Source organism: Spodoptera frugiperda, chromosome 3, assembly GCF_023101765.2.
Source record: "Spodoptera frugiperda isolate SF20-4 chromosome 3, AGI-APGP_CSIRO_Sfru_2.0, whole genome shotgun sequence".
NCBI classification, from domain to species: domain Eukaryota; kingdom Metazoa; phylum Arthropoda; class Insecta; order Lepidoptera; family Noctuidae; genus Spodoptera; species Spodoptera frugiperda.
In genome coordinates this window covers 7,483,209-7,503,509 of record NC_064214.1, presented here as the reverse complement: position 1 = coordinate 7,503,509, position 20,301 = coordinate 7,483,209, and the positions used below count along the sequence as shown (strand labels likewise).

At 35.2% G+C, this 20,301-nt stretch overlaps 1 protein-coding gene across 1 annotated transcript in view; it reads left to right on the top strand.

The window, feature by feature from the left end:
- The window catches only part of LOC118274312 (microtubule-associated protein futsch), a 198,234-nt gene that overhangs the window by 142,483 nt on the left and 35,450 nt on the right, over positions 1-20,301 (top strand). Inside the window, 2 exon segments of the mRNA XM_050707568.1 lie at positions 6,637-6,795; positions 13,785-13,966. Of these exon segments, the coding sequence (XP_050563525.1) occupies positions 6,637-6,795; positions 13,785-13,966 (341 nt within the window).

The following is a 20,301-nucleotide window of genomic DNA, read 5'->3' as shown; positions in this document are numbered from 1 at the left end:
ACCCACTTCACTTACATTAAAGGATACACATTCAAATACTTCTAAAAATAACGAACAAAAAGCATTAAATAAAACTCTCCTTTGTTTTAAATCTAAAAAGCCAAATCCCATTCCGTGCAATCCACAAAAAGCTGTTTGTACAACACAAACATTCAGACAAACATACTCAGTCCTTTTTAAAGCGTAACATTTCGAAACAACGTAATTTTTATTCACTTTTGAGCATCAAAAAGGGTAATAAAACCTCCTTTGTCGGTACAGACAACGGCAAGTCAACATGTACATTCTGTCGCAATCCTTTATTTAATTTTCGACCTTCAAAAAAGTAGTAATACAGTCGAAAATTAAATGAAAATATTAGTATAGGTTGAGTTGCTGGTGTCTGTAATGTAGCGAGGTTGACAGGAGCAAAGTTGGTCGGCTGTAGGAAGCTAAACAAATACTGTTTCGAGCTAATTTGATGTTGGAAACTGTTCGCGGCCGTGGCGGAGTTTACATTTTGTTCAAGTACGCTATGTATCTGTACCTATGTAGTTGGGGTTTTATGAGACGGTTTTAATGTGGATTTGGTAATTTGTGGAATAGAAGAAACAGTCAGGGCCGGTTCATATCTGACGGAACTTGCGTCGTGTATTATCGGTCGCGTAACGCCAGAACAGACAAGTGTATAGAAAAAGACTTGACCGTTCACACTCAACCGATAATACGCTCGTCGTAATACGTCGTCAGAATAAAGAAAATATGTTTATGCGAGTGTTTAGTTTCTGATATCAATATACATATAATGATGATTAGGACATTAGGATTGTATAACATAATATAGTCGCTATTTTCCTATAACGTGGCACTAACATTTCATAAGCCAAACTGTAGATAGGTATTATTAAATAAAAGGACAGTCTGTAAAACTGAAGTATGTTTTGTAAATTAGTATTAATTCCAAAGTTTTTCTCAATTTAGTGACCAATGAAAATGAAAAGTAACCCAAATCCAATAAAAAAGTATCCTTACCAAAGCACCCTCATCTAAAAATAAGCTAATATCCAATAATCACCCCTCAATACATTTCAATAGATCACAAATTACCGTGGACAATAGTAACAATCGTGAACACTCAAATGGCGTCCTTTCTTCCTTAAACTGAAAGAAATCAAAGTAAATAAGTTTACGTAATACTCGTAGCAATCGAATTTAACGAGAAAATCTTATCTCAGAGATCTTTTTTGATCTCATTTCAGAACCTCCTTGGACCAATGTGTAAATAGAAATATAAAACACGGCTCGGTAAGGATGGCTTCCTTTACAGCTAATAGATTGCCTTCAGTATTTTCCCGTTTCTTGCAATATTATTTTTTTATTGGAAAACAGATATTTTTTGCTTGAAGTTTCTTTAAAGAAGGTATTGAGATTGAATTGAAGATTTTCTTGTGATTATTGGATAACCAGTGGTTGGTTTATTATTAGCTTTTAACCTTTCTTTTGAAGTTAATATTCGTAAGTACTGGCCACAATTTTTGAGTTCCATTTTCAAATCGAAAAAACTTATAATAAGTAAACCTTATTCTTGACTATTAATATTAGTTTTTAAACTGACATGGTCACTAACACTATGATTGGAACTTGAGACGGGATATTTACCATGTTTATTTATGTTATAAGTTTCCGATATTTCGGCAATGTTGCAAGCGCAATGATCACGGATGAACTGACTAATCGTTTACTAAATACACCTTCTGTTTCGTTTTAGCAATAGATCTGCATTTCCTATATTTTTTATTAATATCATCCACCAATTTCATCGTATAAAAACCAAATTACTGCTAAGTTCAAACTAATAAAGAACTTTAATAGCGATTACATAAAATTGGAAATGTAACGTAAGCTTAAAAGTTTTCGATCATGTAAGCAATACATAGATAAATATATAATGTAGGATAAGTTCACGTGTGAGGCGGTAGTGCTCAGAACTTGTAACCAAGTTTAAATTGCTTCCCAACCAACACTTATCAGTTATCCGTGTAAAGTTTTGCTTATGGTAGCACAGCAACTATTTTGTCAAGGAACATGTAAATTTAATTTATGCTTATAAATTGGGATATAATTATGTTTCCATGTCTCTTAGATACACTCTCTCTTAGAATAAAAAAAAAAAACGAAAAATACACATCAACTTCTAACTGTCCCACTACTGATCTATCATTCAGAAAAAACGAGCATTTCATTTAAGTGTTCAATATTTGTATTTATCTATTTAAATTATGCATTTTCTACCTGTAATACAGCATTAATCATCATGTTTATACATGATCTGCTAAAAGGAATAAAAAGTTTTATAATAAATCTGAATACAGGTCATACCAAGAATACTAAGTTTCTCCTAAAAATTTTCTAAACACAGAAATAGTTTCTCTAAAAGGCTAGAAGAAAGAAAATCGTTTGCAATCCACACTCAAACAACTTAGCCAGCATTACAGTAAAACTCTTCAAGTTCTACAAAGACGTCTGCATAGTACTGCCTCTTTTTTCTTAACAATCGCTTTTCTACAAGTCTCTACCCACTTCAGCAATCTTTAAGACTATTTCCTACAGTCTAGACATTCAGTATTAAAGACCTAGCTCAGAATATAGCTTAGAAACCTATTGTCCTATACATAGTGACACTTAAAGCAGTGTTATATTCCAAAGAGCTGTCTCAAGTTATTTTGTAATGAGGGCTTAAGAATGTTTTACTTAGTATTTCAGTCGAGTTCTGGGTTTTATGACTAGTCGTGTTTTTATTGCTTGTAATGAAAGAGAAATTGTTGTTGAATGTAGTTTAATTTTGTCTGGAAACTTTATTAGAATTGTATATCTATTAATTTCGTGGTGGTTTAAGTGCGGAGTTGAAACCTACCAACGGCAAGAACCAAAGTGACTTTTTCCAAGTTATATGTAATCTAAGGTTATTTAGACAGCACTGATACTTAAACGGTGAAGGAAAACATCACGAGTAAAGCTAAGCTTATATTTCTAATTATAAGTTTTAAATCACCAATCCACAATGAACAAGCGTCATGATTCATGCTCAATCCTTCTCCGTGTAAGAAGAAGCCTTTGTTCAGCAGTGACTACTTATAGGCTGTTGATGTGATGTATGTATTAATTGTTCCGAGTTAGGTCTTTGATCAAGATTATTGATTTTAAAGCACCTGAAATGGCCAACGTATGATTACGTAATGTCGAAAAGTGTTAGTGTTATGTAATTTAATATTATAACTGTTACAATTCCCCACCTTTATCGCCAAATTATTATCGCCCAGGCATTTTAGCGAAGCGGGCCGATCAAAAATTATTATATCGCCGACCGACCGGCCTCCGATAACGTAATATATAAAATCATTATTTCTGTATATCGGGACATATTTCCCGGAATTTTCAATAAACGCATACCGTGGCCTTACAATAGCAGGCGCCATATTGTTTTCGCAACGTGTTCTAGCCGAACCTTTGATCGGACGAAATTAAAATCTACTGTCATATCGAACAGGCTTTTGTTGTAAAACCTATCTACCTATATTGGAGTTAGGATTCAATTTACGTTGGTTTCGTTATGAAAGGTTTTTGTTTTAGTTTTATTATAGGCAGTGAGTTTTAAAAACTTTTGTGGCTCGGTTTTATAGAGACTTTTTGTAAGGACGGAAAATCATCCAATGTCTTCTCCCGCCTTGGACGAGGTGAGAGAGAGTCTCACTCCTGCTTTTCGAGCTGGAGCCCCGGTAAACCCGCTAGGTAGCCCGCACCTCCGGATCAGGCATCAGGCCTAATGGGCCCAGAGGCAACCCAACCCTAACAGGATACTTTGGTATCATTTATACTATTTCAAGTTATCTAACATTCTGATAGCTAAAGAAAATGTCTCCCCTATCCAAAACAAATATTAACTTGAAAAGCACTACATAGAAAATAATTAGCAACATCCTTGAATTAACCGCTGTGCAACGGAGCGTATCACTAGCCGTCTGACCAAGTTTAAACTCTATCTCGAGAGACGTAAAGTTTGAAATGCGTTGGTGATGTGTGAGTTATTAGGGCGAGTAGGTAGGTCATTGATTAGAGGCGGATGCAGGCTGTTAGGTTACCATTTAGGTCACCTTGTTAGGTCTCCTTGAGTAATAAAGTTGTGTGTGTTAGCTTGTTTTACGTCAACCTAAGCGGTTTAAAATTATACTCATGTTATTTTTAAAAGAGATATGATGCGCTTTAAGTTTTTTTTTTTTGTTATCATAAATTGTGTGAAAATTACAGATTAAGAATGCGTGCTTATCAGACATTTTTACTTGATAAGGCACAACATAATATACACCGTATTCATTTTGACTGCACGGTTGGTGTGGTGGTTAGCCAACCGTCTGCCTTGCAACGTGTAGCGGGTTCGATTCCCGCACGGAGCAACTATAATTGATATACTAAATGACTAAATATTAATGTAAAAAAAAACAAAAGCAAAAAGATAGACTTTTTTAGAAAAACATACAAGTCTATTTTGCAAACTTTAGTATGTTCACAGTACAAAATAAAATAACCACGATATAGTAAAATCAACGTAATATTTAACTAAAAACTAAAACTAAAGCAACGGGAGCCATTTCAAACTCGCATTAATATTATTCCATTCAAACCCGTCTAAGAGCCATTGATAATTCTACAAGTTAACCCTGTGAACTCCAACGGAATATTTCCACAGATCTAAATAGCATTTATGCCGGAGCGACCCATTCAGTGCGCTGCAGTATTGTAGTATTATACCCAGTGAATACAGGGATTTAGCTCAATCCTCGCGAATAAATGTTAATAGGGTCTATTATAACCCCGTGCGCGTTAACGGGTTATATCTCTTTGTTAGTCACGATAAATGGCCCATATTTTTATAAAATAATTTTGCATGGAATTATTATTGTTGGTTGCGGGTTAGTTCGAAATAAATTTTAATAAATGTTGATATTAGAGGCGGTGGAAAGGTTTTACAATGGGTTATTGTTTATGATATAGTTCTAATTTGCATATTTTTGTAGTTAGTTACGTAATAATTCATACATATAATAAACGTTAGGTGTATTTTGTGAATATTACTGTAGCTACATTATGATAAGGACGTTTCCGGAGCTGCGGACTACCTAGCGGGTTTACCGGGGCTCCGGCTTGAAAAGCAGGAGTAGGAACGGTGTGGTTTTAATCAGTAAGAGTCTGATACTCCCTCTCGCCTCGCTCAAGGCGAGAAAAAGAATCGGATGATTTTCCCCTCTCAAAAAAAAGCTACCATGTAAAAGTGAAAGTCATAATACCTCTAAGAATTTTGTTTAATATAAATAGAAAGCAAATAAAGACTTACATTGGCACCAGTTTTTTAGTACCCACCCTAGTATGATATCGAAGAGCATAATATAGGCCATAGTTGTTACAAAAACTTTAATTAAAACCAGAAAAAAGACAACTCTCACAACACAGTAAAACATACTTAATTTAATCACTATCCCAACACGAATCTCTTTAAAACTTCAAATCCTGGAAGATTCGTTGATTAATCCCTTCGTTGCTCAGTGACAAAACTAGTTCTACGTACTAAATGAAATACATATAATTATACTCTATGTATGTATGTATGTCATGTACTAAAACCTAGAACTATGTATTCAGTTTAATAAGTCTCGAGTTCAAGTAGTCAGTTGGTTTAATTAAATTTCAGAGCTTACAGTCAAAGCTACTGAACGTTTCTTTCTTAAGGATTCTCAAATGAAAGCTAGTTCGTTTTGGAATTTAATTAATGTAAACTTTTATAATTAAACTTGTTTATGTATGGAAATAGATAGAGTATAGTCTCATTCATATTCTTTATTTTTCTTGGCTAAGTCAAAGTTTTGTATAATTTATTAATAGTAAAGACCTTTTAATTGTTAACCTTTCGAAAAAAAATCTCAGTAGTAGCACGGAGTCTAGAAATGTGTACAGTATAATATGGCAATAGGCTCACCTAAGTCCAAAAGATGAAAATAAGGTGAAACAACACACTATATTAGAAGATAGAAACAAAAGGTGTGCCGTGACTACACATTTTACCAGATAAGTTTATGAGAAACAAAATACTTAGATACTTCTACGTTGTTATCCACGTACATTATACTATTATTTATTTATTATTACAGCCCCATACAAAAACGTTTATGTTTCCCAAACGTATTGTGAAAACGAAATACACAGTAACAGATGCAATAGACCCAATACCCATTCAGGAAATTTATTGAGGTATACATTATGTCGATATTAAAACTACCCTTATTGGTCGAGTTCTTACAAGTACAATGGTCAGGCAAGAAGTATTGATTGAACATTCTTTAACGTAGATTATAATTGTGTTAGTTGATAGGTTCAGCTTCAATTCCAAAATCTTCATGCCCTTTATCCGCGAAGGGGTAGGAATTATGACACGTAGTGCTACTGTACAATGTAAACCCACTTTTCACAATTTATGTTGTAAGTACCATGTGAGTCTATTGCCATTATATCGAGCACATTTCCAGACTCTGTGCATTTAAAATGTACACCTTTACCTAGTCTTCTGATGAGTAAATAGTTCCTAATCTTCCTTTCTCTTGTCCACAGCATACCTGGACCCATACGTGGTACCAGCAAGCCTGGACCAGCTCCTGGTGTCGAGCGACGTGGTGGGCAACATCAGGTTCAGCCACCCCACGCTCTACGTGTTCCCAGGAGGACAAGGAGACGCCGCGCTGTTCGGCATCAACGGATTTAATATGCTTGGTAAGTCTTAGATTTTAGGTTATATGATTGCTAAACGAGACTGAGAAAAGTATGAAGAATAAAGCCTCATCCCTTCGTCCCAAACTGTTCCTTGTCGCTCAGTCATCAATGTCGCGGCGATGTCGTCCGACGTCGCCCGACTTCGCCCGATGTCTCTGGTGACACATGTCGTTCAAATGTTCCTAGTGGAGTTCCTAGTGGCTTTAAACCTTTGATTTATTGCTCTATAAATAGTATAAAATCAATTTGGTCACATGATTGTAAATTAATTTTAGCAATGGTCCTATGATGCTTCCCTGTGGCAATCCAAACATTTTAGCAACTGCAGTATTCAGACTATGATATGGATTTAAAACACCCGTTTTTATAGTTGCGCATTTCCTCTGATAATAATCAAGTCATAAATCATATCATCTGTAGCATGTCTACGTTATAAGTTGCTGAAGACTCCTTATTCTAAAACAATTAAAATAATATAAAAAAGGATAATAAATTCAGTACAATTAGTCCCAGATAGGTATGCTCTGCAACAGTCTAAAAGAATGTAAATTACTCTTAATTGTATTTGAACAAAGTAACTTCTTAACTTAGTTATTCAGCAGCAGTACCTATATAAATAGCACAACGTAAGAAAACTTCCAGCAACGAAGCGTCTCGTTAATCTAATTGATAAATTCCGTTGCGAGTACCAAGAGGTTAATGTTGCCTCGGGGACTCCACCTTTACTAGAGCAAAATGGCGCTGAAATAAAAATACCTAAGTTAGCTTCTCCCCAATGACTTAGCTCTAACTAAAGTTCTTAAAATATAATGCTTTCTTCCACATAGTCCATGCCCGAGGCTCAATGCGGATTTTTTCTGCTGTTCGCTTTTCATTGGCGTGCGGCCAAAACTCATCTCTAGGCTACATTGGCAAGATTACGCCATGTACTTTGTTCAACATTTTACAATTTAGTTTTACGAGTCTTTTGTTGTTTCGCGTGCTTATGGTCTTACTTGGAATTGAAGTGGAATTTGTTGAAAGGAACTTTTGGGTTTTAGTGTTAGTACTATGTTCCTAGAGTAGAGTATTTTTTAATGTTTGCGCGATTTTGTGAAAGATAAGAAATACCAAAATTAAATGGAACAAGAAAAAAATCTATTCAATCGGCTTAATTGACTGTACCTTTTCGTTTGTGGTCTAAAGTTTTATCGAAGCACAAAATGCTTCAAATAAATTTCTTAGAGAAATCGTATAAAATTCCACAGCCAATTGACTTATAAAAGTCGAACCTTGACACAATCACAAAAGCCTGAGCACAGCCACTTAAAACTTGGTGTTGTGCCAAAGAAATATTGGCTGTCTCCGGGACGCCTTGGAGCGCCGGCTGAAGGCTTGTCAAGCCCACAATGTTATATTATTGTTCAGTGAACAAGATTTGGATCGAAACGTCTCGAGTGTTTAGATAATTGTTTTTGTTTGTGATTGTTGTTGTTGGCAGTTGTGAGTGCTGCGTCTAGATTCTTGAATTTGGAAACAATCAAATTGAGGTCAAATCTGTGTTCGTAATTTGTTTTTTAACAAGTTATTGGTATTAGCGTTCTTTGTGGAATTTTCTTGTTAGTATTACTTTGTTCGATAAATCAATTCTGGAATGATTTTATTACGTCGTTAATGTAAATTGAAATCTCACGAAACATCAAAACAGAACGTGATTAAAAAGCTTTTACATAGACTCAGGTGTTCTACTAGTGACGTATGTAAGTACAGCAGGGAACCTAGATTTTCCAGGTGACACCTAGTTGGACTAAAGTAAATAAAGTGCCCACTGTCCTACAAACAACGGTTTCCATTAAGCCACCGCACACGTCAAGCGAAGAGCGTGCTATCGTGTTACTAAGTAAACACGCTCGGACCGACACCGGCCATGTCACGCTGTTGGCTATCTTGATGACGTCATTGTTTTCACGTCACCACAAATGGAATTCTTTAATGTAATTGTGTAGGTCTATTTTTAAAATGGGTTTTTGTTTTCTTCCATGAGTATTTGGTAGATACCTAAGTAGGTATAGTTTGTTCGCGTTTTGGATTGAGGTGACCGTTTGCACTGCACGGTTGGCGCGGTGGCTAGGCATCTAGCTGCCGTGCAATATGTAGCATTCGATTCCCGCATGGACATATAGTTTTGACTGCACGGTTGGTGTGGTGACTAGATATTCCCGGATCCCGGGTTCGATTTTCAACAGCAATTCTTTGTGATTGTGATTGTGATTCACAAATTATTGATGTTTCGGGTCTGTTTGTAAACGCACCCACGACACAAGAGAAAATCATAGTGTATGGCAACATTTAAAAAAACTATATTATTGTAAATACCAACTAAATATAAAACCCAATTTTGAATACTCAGAAGCCATTACAATATAATCACAAAAACAAAACCTAACAATATTTTACGTGTCCTCATTAACTTCAGTTAAAACCATTAGACCTGAACCCTGAACCTTCAATTGTAAAAATGTTTTAGAAATTATATTACGCAGTTGGAACTGTATAGTCTATATTAAATCCCTTACACACAATGTCACGTCTAACCAGCGAGACACCGACATGTTGAACAAACAGCCGCGGAACGTGACCCGAACACGGTGAGGTTCACCTGCATACATATGTATGTAACATTGAAATATTGAAGTTTTGTCCTTTTATACGGAAATGGGAATAGAAACGGGTCGTAGACATTTTTTGGGATTTCCATTTGCTATGTGTTGGTTGCGTGGTCTGGTAAGTTAAAGGGACTTTTGGTTTCAGAAATTCTGTAGATGAATGGAGTTTACCTTATTTGTGCCAGTTGAATGGCAATAGATTAGACACATAGTTTTGACTGCACGGTTGGCGCGGTGCCTGGGCAACTGGCTGCCATACAACGTGTAGCAAAAAAACGTTCGATTCTCGCATGGAGTAACTCTTTGTGTGATCCAAAACTTGTTGTATCAAGTCTAGGTTTATGTAAACTTGTATTTTTTTAACCCACGATACAGGACAAAATATTAGTACAGTAACTTTTAATTAAAAAAAGCATGAAAACCGTAGTTCAACGTCTTCATAGATCCATATATGTTGAAATGTCCGATCGATTCTATTTTCTGATTTTAGGAAACAGTCGCATAATCTCACTACCCGTAATTAAATAAATCAGATAACTGAAACTGTAAACTATAAACCGAAACACATCAAAGTTTCACTAATAAATTAAACTAGGCAAATCCGTTACAGAGACCAGACAAAACGGAACGCTTGTCAAAGCAAATTATTCGCAAACGGGAATCGAATCTTCATCAAACAGATTCAATTAATCTACGCGTCACTCTAGTGACTCCAGACTACTGTCAAACCTAGTTTTCTAGATAATTTCCTGAATAACATAAGGGTCTGTAACAAACAACGTTTCCCATTAAGCCTTTTGTGTCACGTCACGGCCGACGTGTCACGTTGGCTTACTAAGTAAACTCACACATGTAAACACTCACATACACGTCGGGTGGGAATGTCACGCTGTTGGCTATCTTTGTTATATTATTCTAATTTTGTTGTTCTCTAGGTTTTTTTTTTTGTTATAATGGACTGGAACATTATTTTATTTTTGTGATATAAAAGTTAAGTACATCTTCTTATTTTTTTATTATAACTTTCGTGAGACATACTAAATTCATTATTATGTGTTCACTGTTCAGCTTACTCACGTAACTCTTTGACGAGGAACTCGACTAGTTTCAAGCCATGCTAGAGGCTCATATTCATAAGCAGCATTCCGCGATACACGACTGAATATCATGAATATGAGCCAAGCAGTTACGTGAGTAAGCAGATAACATAATAATTCATCTTATTGATTTTCGGGTTTTCGATTGGGTAGTCAAGTTCATATGTAGGACATTGTTAGACTCCGTGATCTTATTCGATTTTGTTAGTAATTATTACTTCAACCAAACCTTAGGAGTGATTAAGCACGAGCAAATAATTTCTTAATTATAATTTTACTGAGTATCTTATAAAACAAAGGAAATTAATGTTCTAGGTAATGGTATTACTTGTACATCCTTAGAATTTTAATGTCGGCACGTAGTTTAATAATCTTTTAGTTGTTTACTTAATATTCTGGTACAAATTGAGTGAACAGACAATAAAGTGTTGGGATGATTATTTTTTATTGTTAAATACTACTTAATGAACTTAAAAATACTTAATTATTTTTTAGGAAATAATTATCACATAAAATACGATCACGTAACTGTTTAACAAGAAACTTGACTCGAATATGAGCCTCTAGCATAGCTTGGAACCAGTCGATTCCTCGTCAAGCAGTGACGTGAGTAAGCCGATGACATCATAATTAATTTAGTATGTCTCACGACAGTTATAATAAAATACGATTTATATTAATCTAAACGAATAAATTCTCAATCTACATTTTATAACCTCAAAATGAACTGTCAATTTGATTTTTTCCCGCCGTGTGTAAACAAGATGGCGGGTGGTCGGGTGTAAGCGTCATTCTGTGTTCAAACAAGAATGCACATCGCCATTCCCTCTCCAATTTATTTTTCAATCAAGAGCCGATAGAACGATTTTATCGTGTTTGAGTTGGTCTCTGTCAATATTTTGTTAGCTGCTACCTTACCTATAGGTATTAAATTAGTTGGATGGAACGGTCGCCTGGATTGGAGGTAAACGTCGTTCAAATTACATTGGAACAATTTTTATTTTGTTCCTTTTGTCGAGTTCGTTGATTGGTCCTTTAGTTTTGTGTGATTTTAATGTGTAAGACAAAGATTTTTAAATATAATAATGTATTCACATATTAATTACCAGCGACTCGCCAATGTTTCACATGGGCAATGGTGTATATTTGAAAAAATTGCATCAAAATTCCATGTGTAGTTTTAAGCGTACAAAGGGACATTTTTTTATTATTTATTTATTAGGGGGCTTTTATCCACACGGATACGTCAACCCCATTGTAAAAGGGAGATAGGGATAGAGAATGCGACTTTGTTTTATACTAAGCAGTGATTATTAAAGAAAAACCTTTAACATTCACAATCTACCAATGAAATTAACAAAAACTCGCACCTACATACAATTTGGTCATCAATTAAAACAGCAAACATCAGAGCTACCTCGGACCGCCACAACGGAAATTAAAAAGCATAAAATGGCCAGCATTCGGCCTCCATTAACGTCCATCAGTTGCCAGGCACATCAAACTGACACCCAATTTAAATCTCGACATTTAATTCTTTATTTAAAACTTGCAACCTCATTGGCGAATAACGTTCTGGCTGAATGTGTTTGTGCCTTTATTAAAATGAAACAATGGTGTATCATCATCATCAGCAGCTTGTGACTGTCCATTACTAGACTATGAACCCATAAAAGAGGAGTTTACCTATAATGGTCTTTACGCATGGCATGCAGGTTCGCAGTTTTAAAGATCAGGGAGCATACTCTTAAAGCCAATCTTAATGTTAATGCAAAAATTAAGCAATGTTAAAACTATACAACACTATTCGTAACTATTAGTAAAATAGCATCCAGAATATGGAATTTAATGCCTAACTCAATGTGATTTGCCATCTACACTCGACTTTAACATACATACATACATAACTTCACGCCTGTCTCCAATGGGGGTAGGCAGAGACAATGAACCACCAATTGCTACGACTCTTATATACCTCTTTCGCTTCATCAACAGTCATCAGTCTTTTCATGCATGCTCGTCGGTTAAAGGTACCTTTACTCGGCTTTAAGCCTTTAGCAATATTATGAAACAATGGCCGCATTGATTTGTTTACACAAACCATCATTTGAAATTAGAATCTCGCTTCAACGAACATTTGGGAATGTTTGCATCATATTGCGTTTTAGTTAACGTGTTTGTTTAACAGTTTGGTCTGCGAACCAGTAATGTATGCTTAGCCAAACTGCAATTTGCATGTTGATTCGAGTATGAAAGGAGTTTGGGGGTAATATTGTGTGATTGGATTAAACGGGGTATTGTTAGGTGTAAATTGTTGAATACAGTGTTAATGTACACGGTAATTGGGCGTGAATAGCTAATTCGTTTGTATTGTGAATTATAAATGGTGGTAGTTAATGATGTATGGAATTCTGTTAGTGCTATTTGGTTACTGGGTTATGCTTTAATATTAGTAGTTTGTTATCATTATTCATGGACTAATTTTAAAAGTGAAAGCTCTAATTCTAAGTCTTAGCAAATATGTATAGGTTGCAATATAACTGTTCGGACAAGAAAACAAACCACTGTGTACTCCACGTATACACCACACCACATACCTTAATACCAATATATAAAATTCATAGAACTACATAAACATCTACTTAAATAAAATACAGAAACTTTAAACCTCGATAGATCTGAAGACAGATATAGTATCTTAGTATGCAGTTATATACGTTGGAATGTTCCTAGGACACGCTAGATACCCTGTCTAGGTTCTATTAGAGGAACAGAAGCGCATCGCCCAACTAAATGGCTATGTGTTTAAATCTAACCTCATTTCTCTCTTGTGGTCTTGCACTTAGGGTGCTTTTCCACCAGAGATGTGCTGTGTAGGTAGGCTACGAAGATGTAATGGCGTATTTACATTAGTCGGTTAGACCGTATTCGGCTGCAGGCCGTATTCGGTCACCAACTAATATAAACAGGTATTCGTTTGGCCGTATTAATTCGGTTTCTGTTAAACCGAATGCGGCCGCCGCCTTCGGTGACCGACATAATAGCTAAGCTGTGAAACTTTGTGACGGTTTCCACCGATACTATGCGCAGTAAGATGTGCGAGTAAGATGCGCAGTTATTACTACATCGCATAGCTCTTACTATATCGTTAGTATAGGGAAGCCATCAATATTAAAGTTTTTAGCGTTTTTAAAAATTGTAGACAATCTTAAAACCTTTACTTAACTTTCATGCCTGTACCTTCCAGTTGACGGAGGCTTCTCCCGCAAGGCTTGCTGGTGGGACTTCGCCCGCCACCTGGACCGTCTCGACGCAGTCCTGTTCACCAGGCTCAACAACTGCTCCGTCTCCGGCATGGCGTCAGTCCTGCGCAGGAAGGCTGGAGCTACTGTCTACCCACAGATTGGACACTTCTTCTGTAACTTAGAAGTAAGTTTTTTTATGTAACAGACGTATCACCTGATGGTAAGCAATCGCCGCCGCCCATTGACACTTGAAACACCAGAGGCGTTACAAGTGCGTTGCTGGCTTTTTGGGGGTTGTTGTTCGGGAATCGGGGATTGGGAAGATTGGGAAGGGGTGAATTGGGCCTCCGGTAGCCTTACTCACACAACGCAAGCGTTGTTTCACGTCGGTTTTCTGTGAGGTGATTGTAATGTTATACTTAACATAAAAGCTTAATGTGACCAGTAGCGCTGTCCTCAGTGCTCGCGAAGGTATTCGAGCAATGGGGGCAGGGTGGCGCCACGGAGTCGCCCTTACAAGGCCGTCACCTGACACTCCCGCGTCACACCTCAGCACACACGCTGCTTACCGGATTGAGCACTAGCAATCTATTAGACTTGACTATGTAGATCAAGAGGAGGCATAGGAAATAGGGACTATGGGTTTTTGTAATAAAAGTTATTATTTAATGTTGGATTCAATTGCATGTTAACTTAGCTGAAACTTATGATTAGCAAAACAATCCCTAAATACTATAGTTGCATTGGCCATAAAGATTCGAATTCGAAAGATAGGTTACTTGCGGTATTCAAATCAGGCGTTACAGATAATCAATAGGTGTCAGTAATTAACTGGTTTCCTTTCATACAGATACTACTAACGATTATATGAGTGATATCAGAAAAATGTGCATTACGAAGCTCTTTAAAATCATACAATAACTTCTCTCGCCTTGAGCGAGGTGAATGGAAGTGTCAGACTTCTACTTACTAAATACCACTCGTTCCTACTCCTGCTTTTGGAACCGGAGCGCGGATAAAACCGCTAGGTAGTCCGCAGCTCCGGATCAGGCATCAGCCCTATTGGGCCCCATCTGATTACGACGCTCTTAGGGCCAACATTTTACAGAAATATTATGATATTAAAATCTAATTAATCTTATTATAACATCTATGGCACCCATTGATGCGTGTAGTATCAGCTTCCAATCAGTATTCCTCGATCGTTTGCTACGCACGCCGCGTTAGTTAGTACTCGTACACATATTAAAACTTTGACAAGTTACAAGTGAATTTGTTATCTATTACGTTTGTGATAAAGTGTAAAATTATGTAACACTTAAGGGGTATGTAATGTTGTATGTTTTTAATTTATTGAAAGAGTAGCTAGGAGTAAATAAATAATTACATAATTATTATATTGTTTAAATTCTGTCAGAAGTCGTTTTTCTACGCGGTCGAGGTCGCGGGCAACAGCTAGAAAAATAAAAATAAAATTAATTACATTTAAATGTGCTCAACCTACTACTTCAATATATTATTAAATCGCATAGAGTTAAAAAGAAATAACACTTTTACCATCGTAAAAATAAGTCATACGTGAGGGCGCTGCAGTGCGCACGTAAACAAATAGCCCCGCGTATTTTAAAGTTTAAAAATAGTTAAAGTGCATCCATCTCCTTAAAAAACCGATGAAAAGTTAAAACCTAACAACTATCAGTGTTTAAAGAAGTAGTTCAAATGAATCTTGGAACAAAAGTGATAAAAACAAAGAAAGTTGTGTTTACCAACGAACTTTTTCAAAAATTGTGATTCAAAATTAAAAACAGTCAAGTGCCGGAAAAGTGAAGTTATTCGAACCACAAGCTATGAACATATGTAAAGGAGTACTAGAAAGGTATTTAACAGATATTTCCTTATAATATAACCGCAAAATAAAGAAATTAAAACAAAAACACTAAAATCCAAAACACAGACAACGCCATCTAGCGCCGAGTAGCGGAAAAAAACTTTCAAAACTGTTCACTAAAATATCACTATTTTGACCACAAGATGGCAGCACTAGTACGCTGTCACAAATGTAAAAAAATAGTAAGCGTGAAGAATACTGCCTTATGTTGCGCTTGTGACAATCGATACGAGTTGAGCTGCGATGGTTACCCCGAGGCAACGTATAAACTAAAAGATGCCGAAAGTAAAAAAAAGTGGAGATGCAGTGCTTGTGTTAGAAGCAAGAAATATAGCAATGTAGGTGACGGTGGACCGTCTGCTATGACTTTGCGTAAGAAAACCTTATCGAAAATCCCATCGCCTGCCGATCTACAACAGCGTACGAAGAAGGTACAACAACAACCTCGAACTCGAAATAGCACATTAACCGACTCACACATACTCACCGACTGCGAAACATCGGACGAGTCCTACACTACTCCTAATAAAACTTCTGTTAGTATGGATGGAACGGTCACTGATCTCATATCAATCTCTGACATGAAAGAGACAATAACCCAACTCTCAAATAAGCTACAAACTACCGAAAATGACCTAGCAAGTATTTCACTACAAAACAGGGAACTGCACCTACTAATTGATAAATTAAATATAGAAATAACAACTTTAAAATCTTTGTGCTATTCTTCTTCCTTGTATGAAGGTTCAGATACGAACAAAAATTTTAAAAATCATGCCCTACTACCTCAAAACATATGTTCAACACCACCTTCTCCATCATCAGCCAAGATCAGCGTCAACACCACTGACGACGATATAATACGAAACTTAAACCTTCAAATTACATCCCTGCAACAACAATTAAAAGTTGCAGAAAAGGAAATTGTTGCTCTCACAAAACGTGTTAGCCTTATAATGCAACATAACTACACTCTTCCCACCTGTGATTCTAGTTCTAGTTCTAGTTCTAGTATACAATTAGAAAATCTCGAACAACCTAACTATGTACACTCGAGATTTGAAGATACTACCCAGCAAGAACATAATATACAAATATGCAAAATGGAAAAGAAGAGAATACTCATATTTGGTGCTCAACAATGTGTTGGTTTGGCTTCAGCTCTATGGCAATCTAGATTTAAAACGCAATATGAAACTTACGAAGTTATTGGTGAAACAAACCCGAACGCTCTTAGTACCCAAGTAGTAAAGAACTGTTTGAGTGCGAAGCTTCGTCAGCACGATGTACTAGTAGTATGTATTGGTGAAAATGATCGAAATATAAATGGTGTCGTGTCACAGTTAAAAACATTATTAAACCGGTTTAAGGATAATTTAATTTTTGTACTTGGTGTAAATAATAGTTACTACTATAATGTCAACAAATTAAATAACTATCTCGAAAATGTATGTAAACAATATAGAACATGTACATTTATAAGAAAAACTTCAAAGGTATTAGTTATTAGTGAATGTATAAATTACTATTTAGATTGTAATTATTATAATGAAAAATTTTTGTGTCCAACTCAAATTAGAAAACTAATAGCTCATAATAGTTCTAAGTCTAACAATTGTACCATTAGAAAAAACGAGCCGAAAAAAGGCACTATCCCTTTTTATTTTAATAATAACTTGAAAAAAAATATTGATAATACAAGTCAGTCCTTAATTCCTAAATTGTCTATCGAACAACCAGTGAAAGGTACAATTCCATACTACTTTCAGAAATTAAATAAAACTGGAACCTTTTTTCGAGCCTCACAACATACTCCCACTAAACAGTAGCACATTTAAAATATTGCATCAAAACATAGCTAGTATCTTATCTAAAAAGAAATATTGGAGTTAACACTCCAGGACTTATTTAAGTGTAATAATCTTCCTAATGTAATGTGTTTTTCTGAAACATTCTTAAAGAAAGGTTGTGAGAATTATATTAAATTAACTAACTATTGTTTGGCGGCTAGCTATTGTAGAGATAAGCATAGAGGCGGTACATGTATTCTAGTGAGAAAAGATTTAATATTTAAAGAATTACAACACTTAAGCAGTCATGCAGTTCAAAATACTTTTGAAGTTTGTGGCATAGAAATTGCATCAATTAATTTAATCATAATCTGCGTATACAGAACACCACAGTCGGAACCTACACAGTTTCTTACTAAATTAAATAATCTTTTATATGATTTGCTCAAAAAGTTTAAATCTAGAAAACAAATAGTGGTAACCGGCGATTTCAACATTAATATCTTAAAAAAGGAAAAATCACAGATGAATTACAAGACCTAGCCTACAACCATAATATGAAAATTCACATAAATGTTCCCACTCGTAAATCATCCTGCATAGACCACATTTTAAGTAACATACCAAATGCAGAAGCAACCGTTTTACCACTGTACCTATCAGATCACGAATCAGCCCAAATGCTTAGCTTTCCCGTAAAACAGAAAACCGAAAGGCCACCTATTTTCTATTTATACAAAAGAGACTTTAATTCAGAAAACATTGAAAAATTTAAAAAGTATTTACAATGTCTATCTTGGTCAGATGTTTTCAATGAAAATAATATAAATATTGCCTTTAATAAATTTCATGAATTGTTTTGCCTTATGTATAACCTTTGTTTCCCAAAAAACAAAATAAAAATCCAATTAAATAAAAGTAACCAAAAATGGATTAGCAAAGGACTCAAAATAAGTTGCTCAAAGAAAAGATATCTACGATCTCGTTATTATAAAAATAAAAATGAGGAGAATAAACATCAATATAAGACTTATTCACATCTTTTACAAAAATGTATATATAACTCTAAAAAACTTGCCAATGTAAAATTTATTAATAAAAATGAAAACAAATGCAAAGCTACGTGGTCAATAGTCAAAGAAGAAATCTCAAATGCAAAGCCTAAAGATAACATTGATGGTATCAAAGTTAATGATACTATACTCACAAATCCTCTAGATATAGCTACTGCATTCAATAACTATTTCATAACACCTGCCCATCAACTAACACCAGCGCTTAATCAAATTCATAAAACTCAGACTCCTATAGCAAATTCAATGTATATTATGCCTATGTCACAAAGTGAAGTTAATCGCGAAATTATGCTACTGAAGGCCACTAACTCAGAAGGATACGATGAAATAAATACGAAAATAATAAAACTTTGCTCAAATGAGATTACTAACATACTCACTTATCTAATTAACCAATCTTTTGCCCTCGGAGTGTTTCCAGATGCTTTAAAACGCTCCATAGTAAAGCCTTTATTCAAAAAAGGAGACAAACATGACATTACTAATTATCGGCCAATAACCTTAATCCCTATATTCGCAAAACTGTTTGAAAAGTGCATGTACAAAAGAATAACGGGTTTTTGTGATAAATATAAAATCATTAGTAAACAGCAATTCGGCTTTCAAAAACATAAGTCTACAAATTCCGCTATATTTTCCTTTACAAAAAATGTTTTAGAGAGTATTAATGAAAATCATATAACAACCGGGTTATTTTTTGATCTGTCTAAGGCTTTTGATCTGGTTACACATGACATTCTTCTACGTAAATTAGAGAATGTGGGCATAAGAGGAATTGCACTTCAATGGATTACGTCATATCTAAGTAACAGGCAACAGTGTGTTATGATCACAAACTTAGATAAAAATAAAGATATGATACCTTACATGTCAAAATATGAAAATATCAAACGCGGCGTTCCGCAAGGCAGTATATTGGGACCTATTCTATTTTTATTATATATTAACGACATAACGGACATAACTCAGCATAAATGCACTCTATTTGCTGATGACATATCGATTCTGATATCATCAGACAAAAAAATTAACACAATTAGCGACCATGAAAGTGAAATAAATTCAACTGTAGACAATTTGATACACTGGCTAAATAAAAATAAATTAAAAATAAATCTTCAAAAATCAGTTTACATTCAGTTTAACCAATCATCTAATAGTAAATACAATTTTAACATGAATATACATAAAATTAGTAAAGTCACACACACCAAATTTTTAGGGATAACGATTGATGAAATGTTATGCTGGAAAGAACATACAAATACTATATCTAACAAAATTAATAAGTTTGTTTACGCATTAAGACAAGTTAGATATGTAACAAATATAAATACAGCTATTCTATGCTATCATTCATATGTGGAATCTATACTCCGTTATGGCTTAGTAATTTGGGGCAATAATACGGATATAAATAGAGCATTTGTTGCCCAAAAAAAATGTATAAGAGCAATATGTGGACTAAAACCCGACGATTCATGCCAACCTCATTTTAAAAGACTTGGTCTGCTGCCTTTGCCTTGTTTGTATATTTATGAAACTTGTATGTTTGTCTCGAAACATAAGCAATTCTTCCAAGCATTAGAACAAGTTATCCCAAGAAACCGCCGGGATCCATATAAACTAGTTATAAACCGACCTAATAGTACTAAATATAGCAAAAACTGTGTGGCCATGTGTATACGCGTATATAACAAACTACCCACAGAGCTTAAGTGCCTTAATGCTAGTCTATTTAAGAAAAAACTATACAAATGGCTCA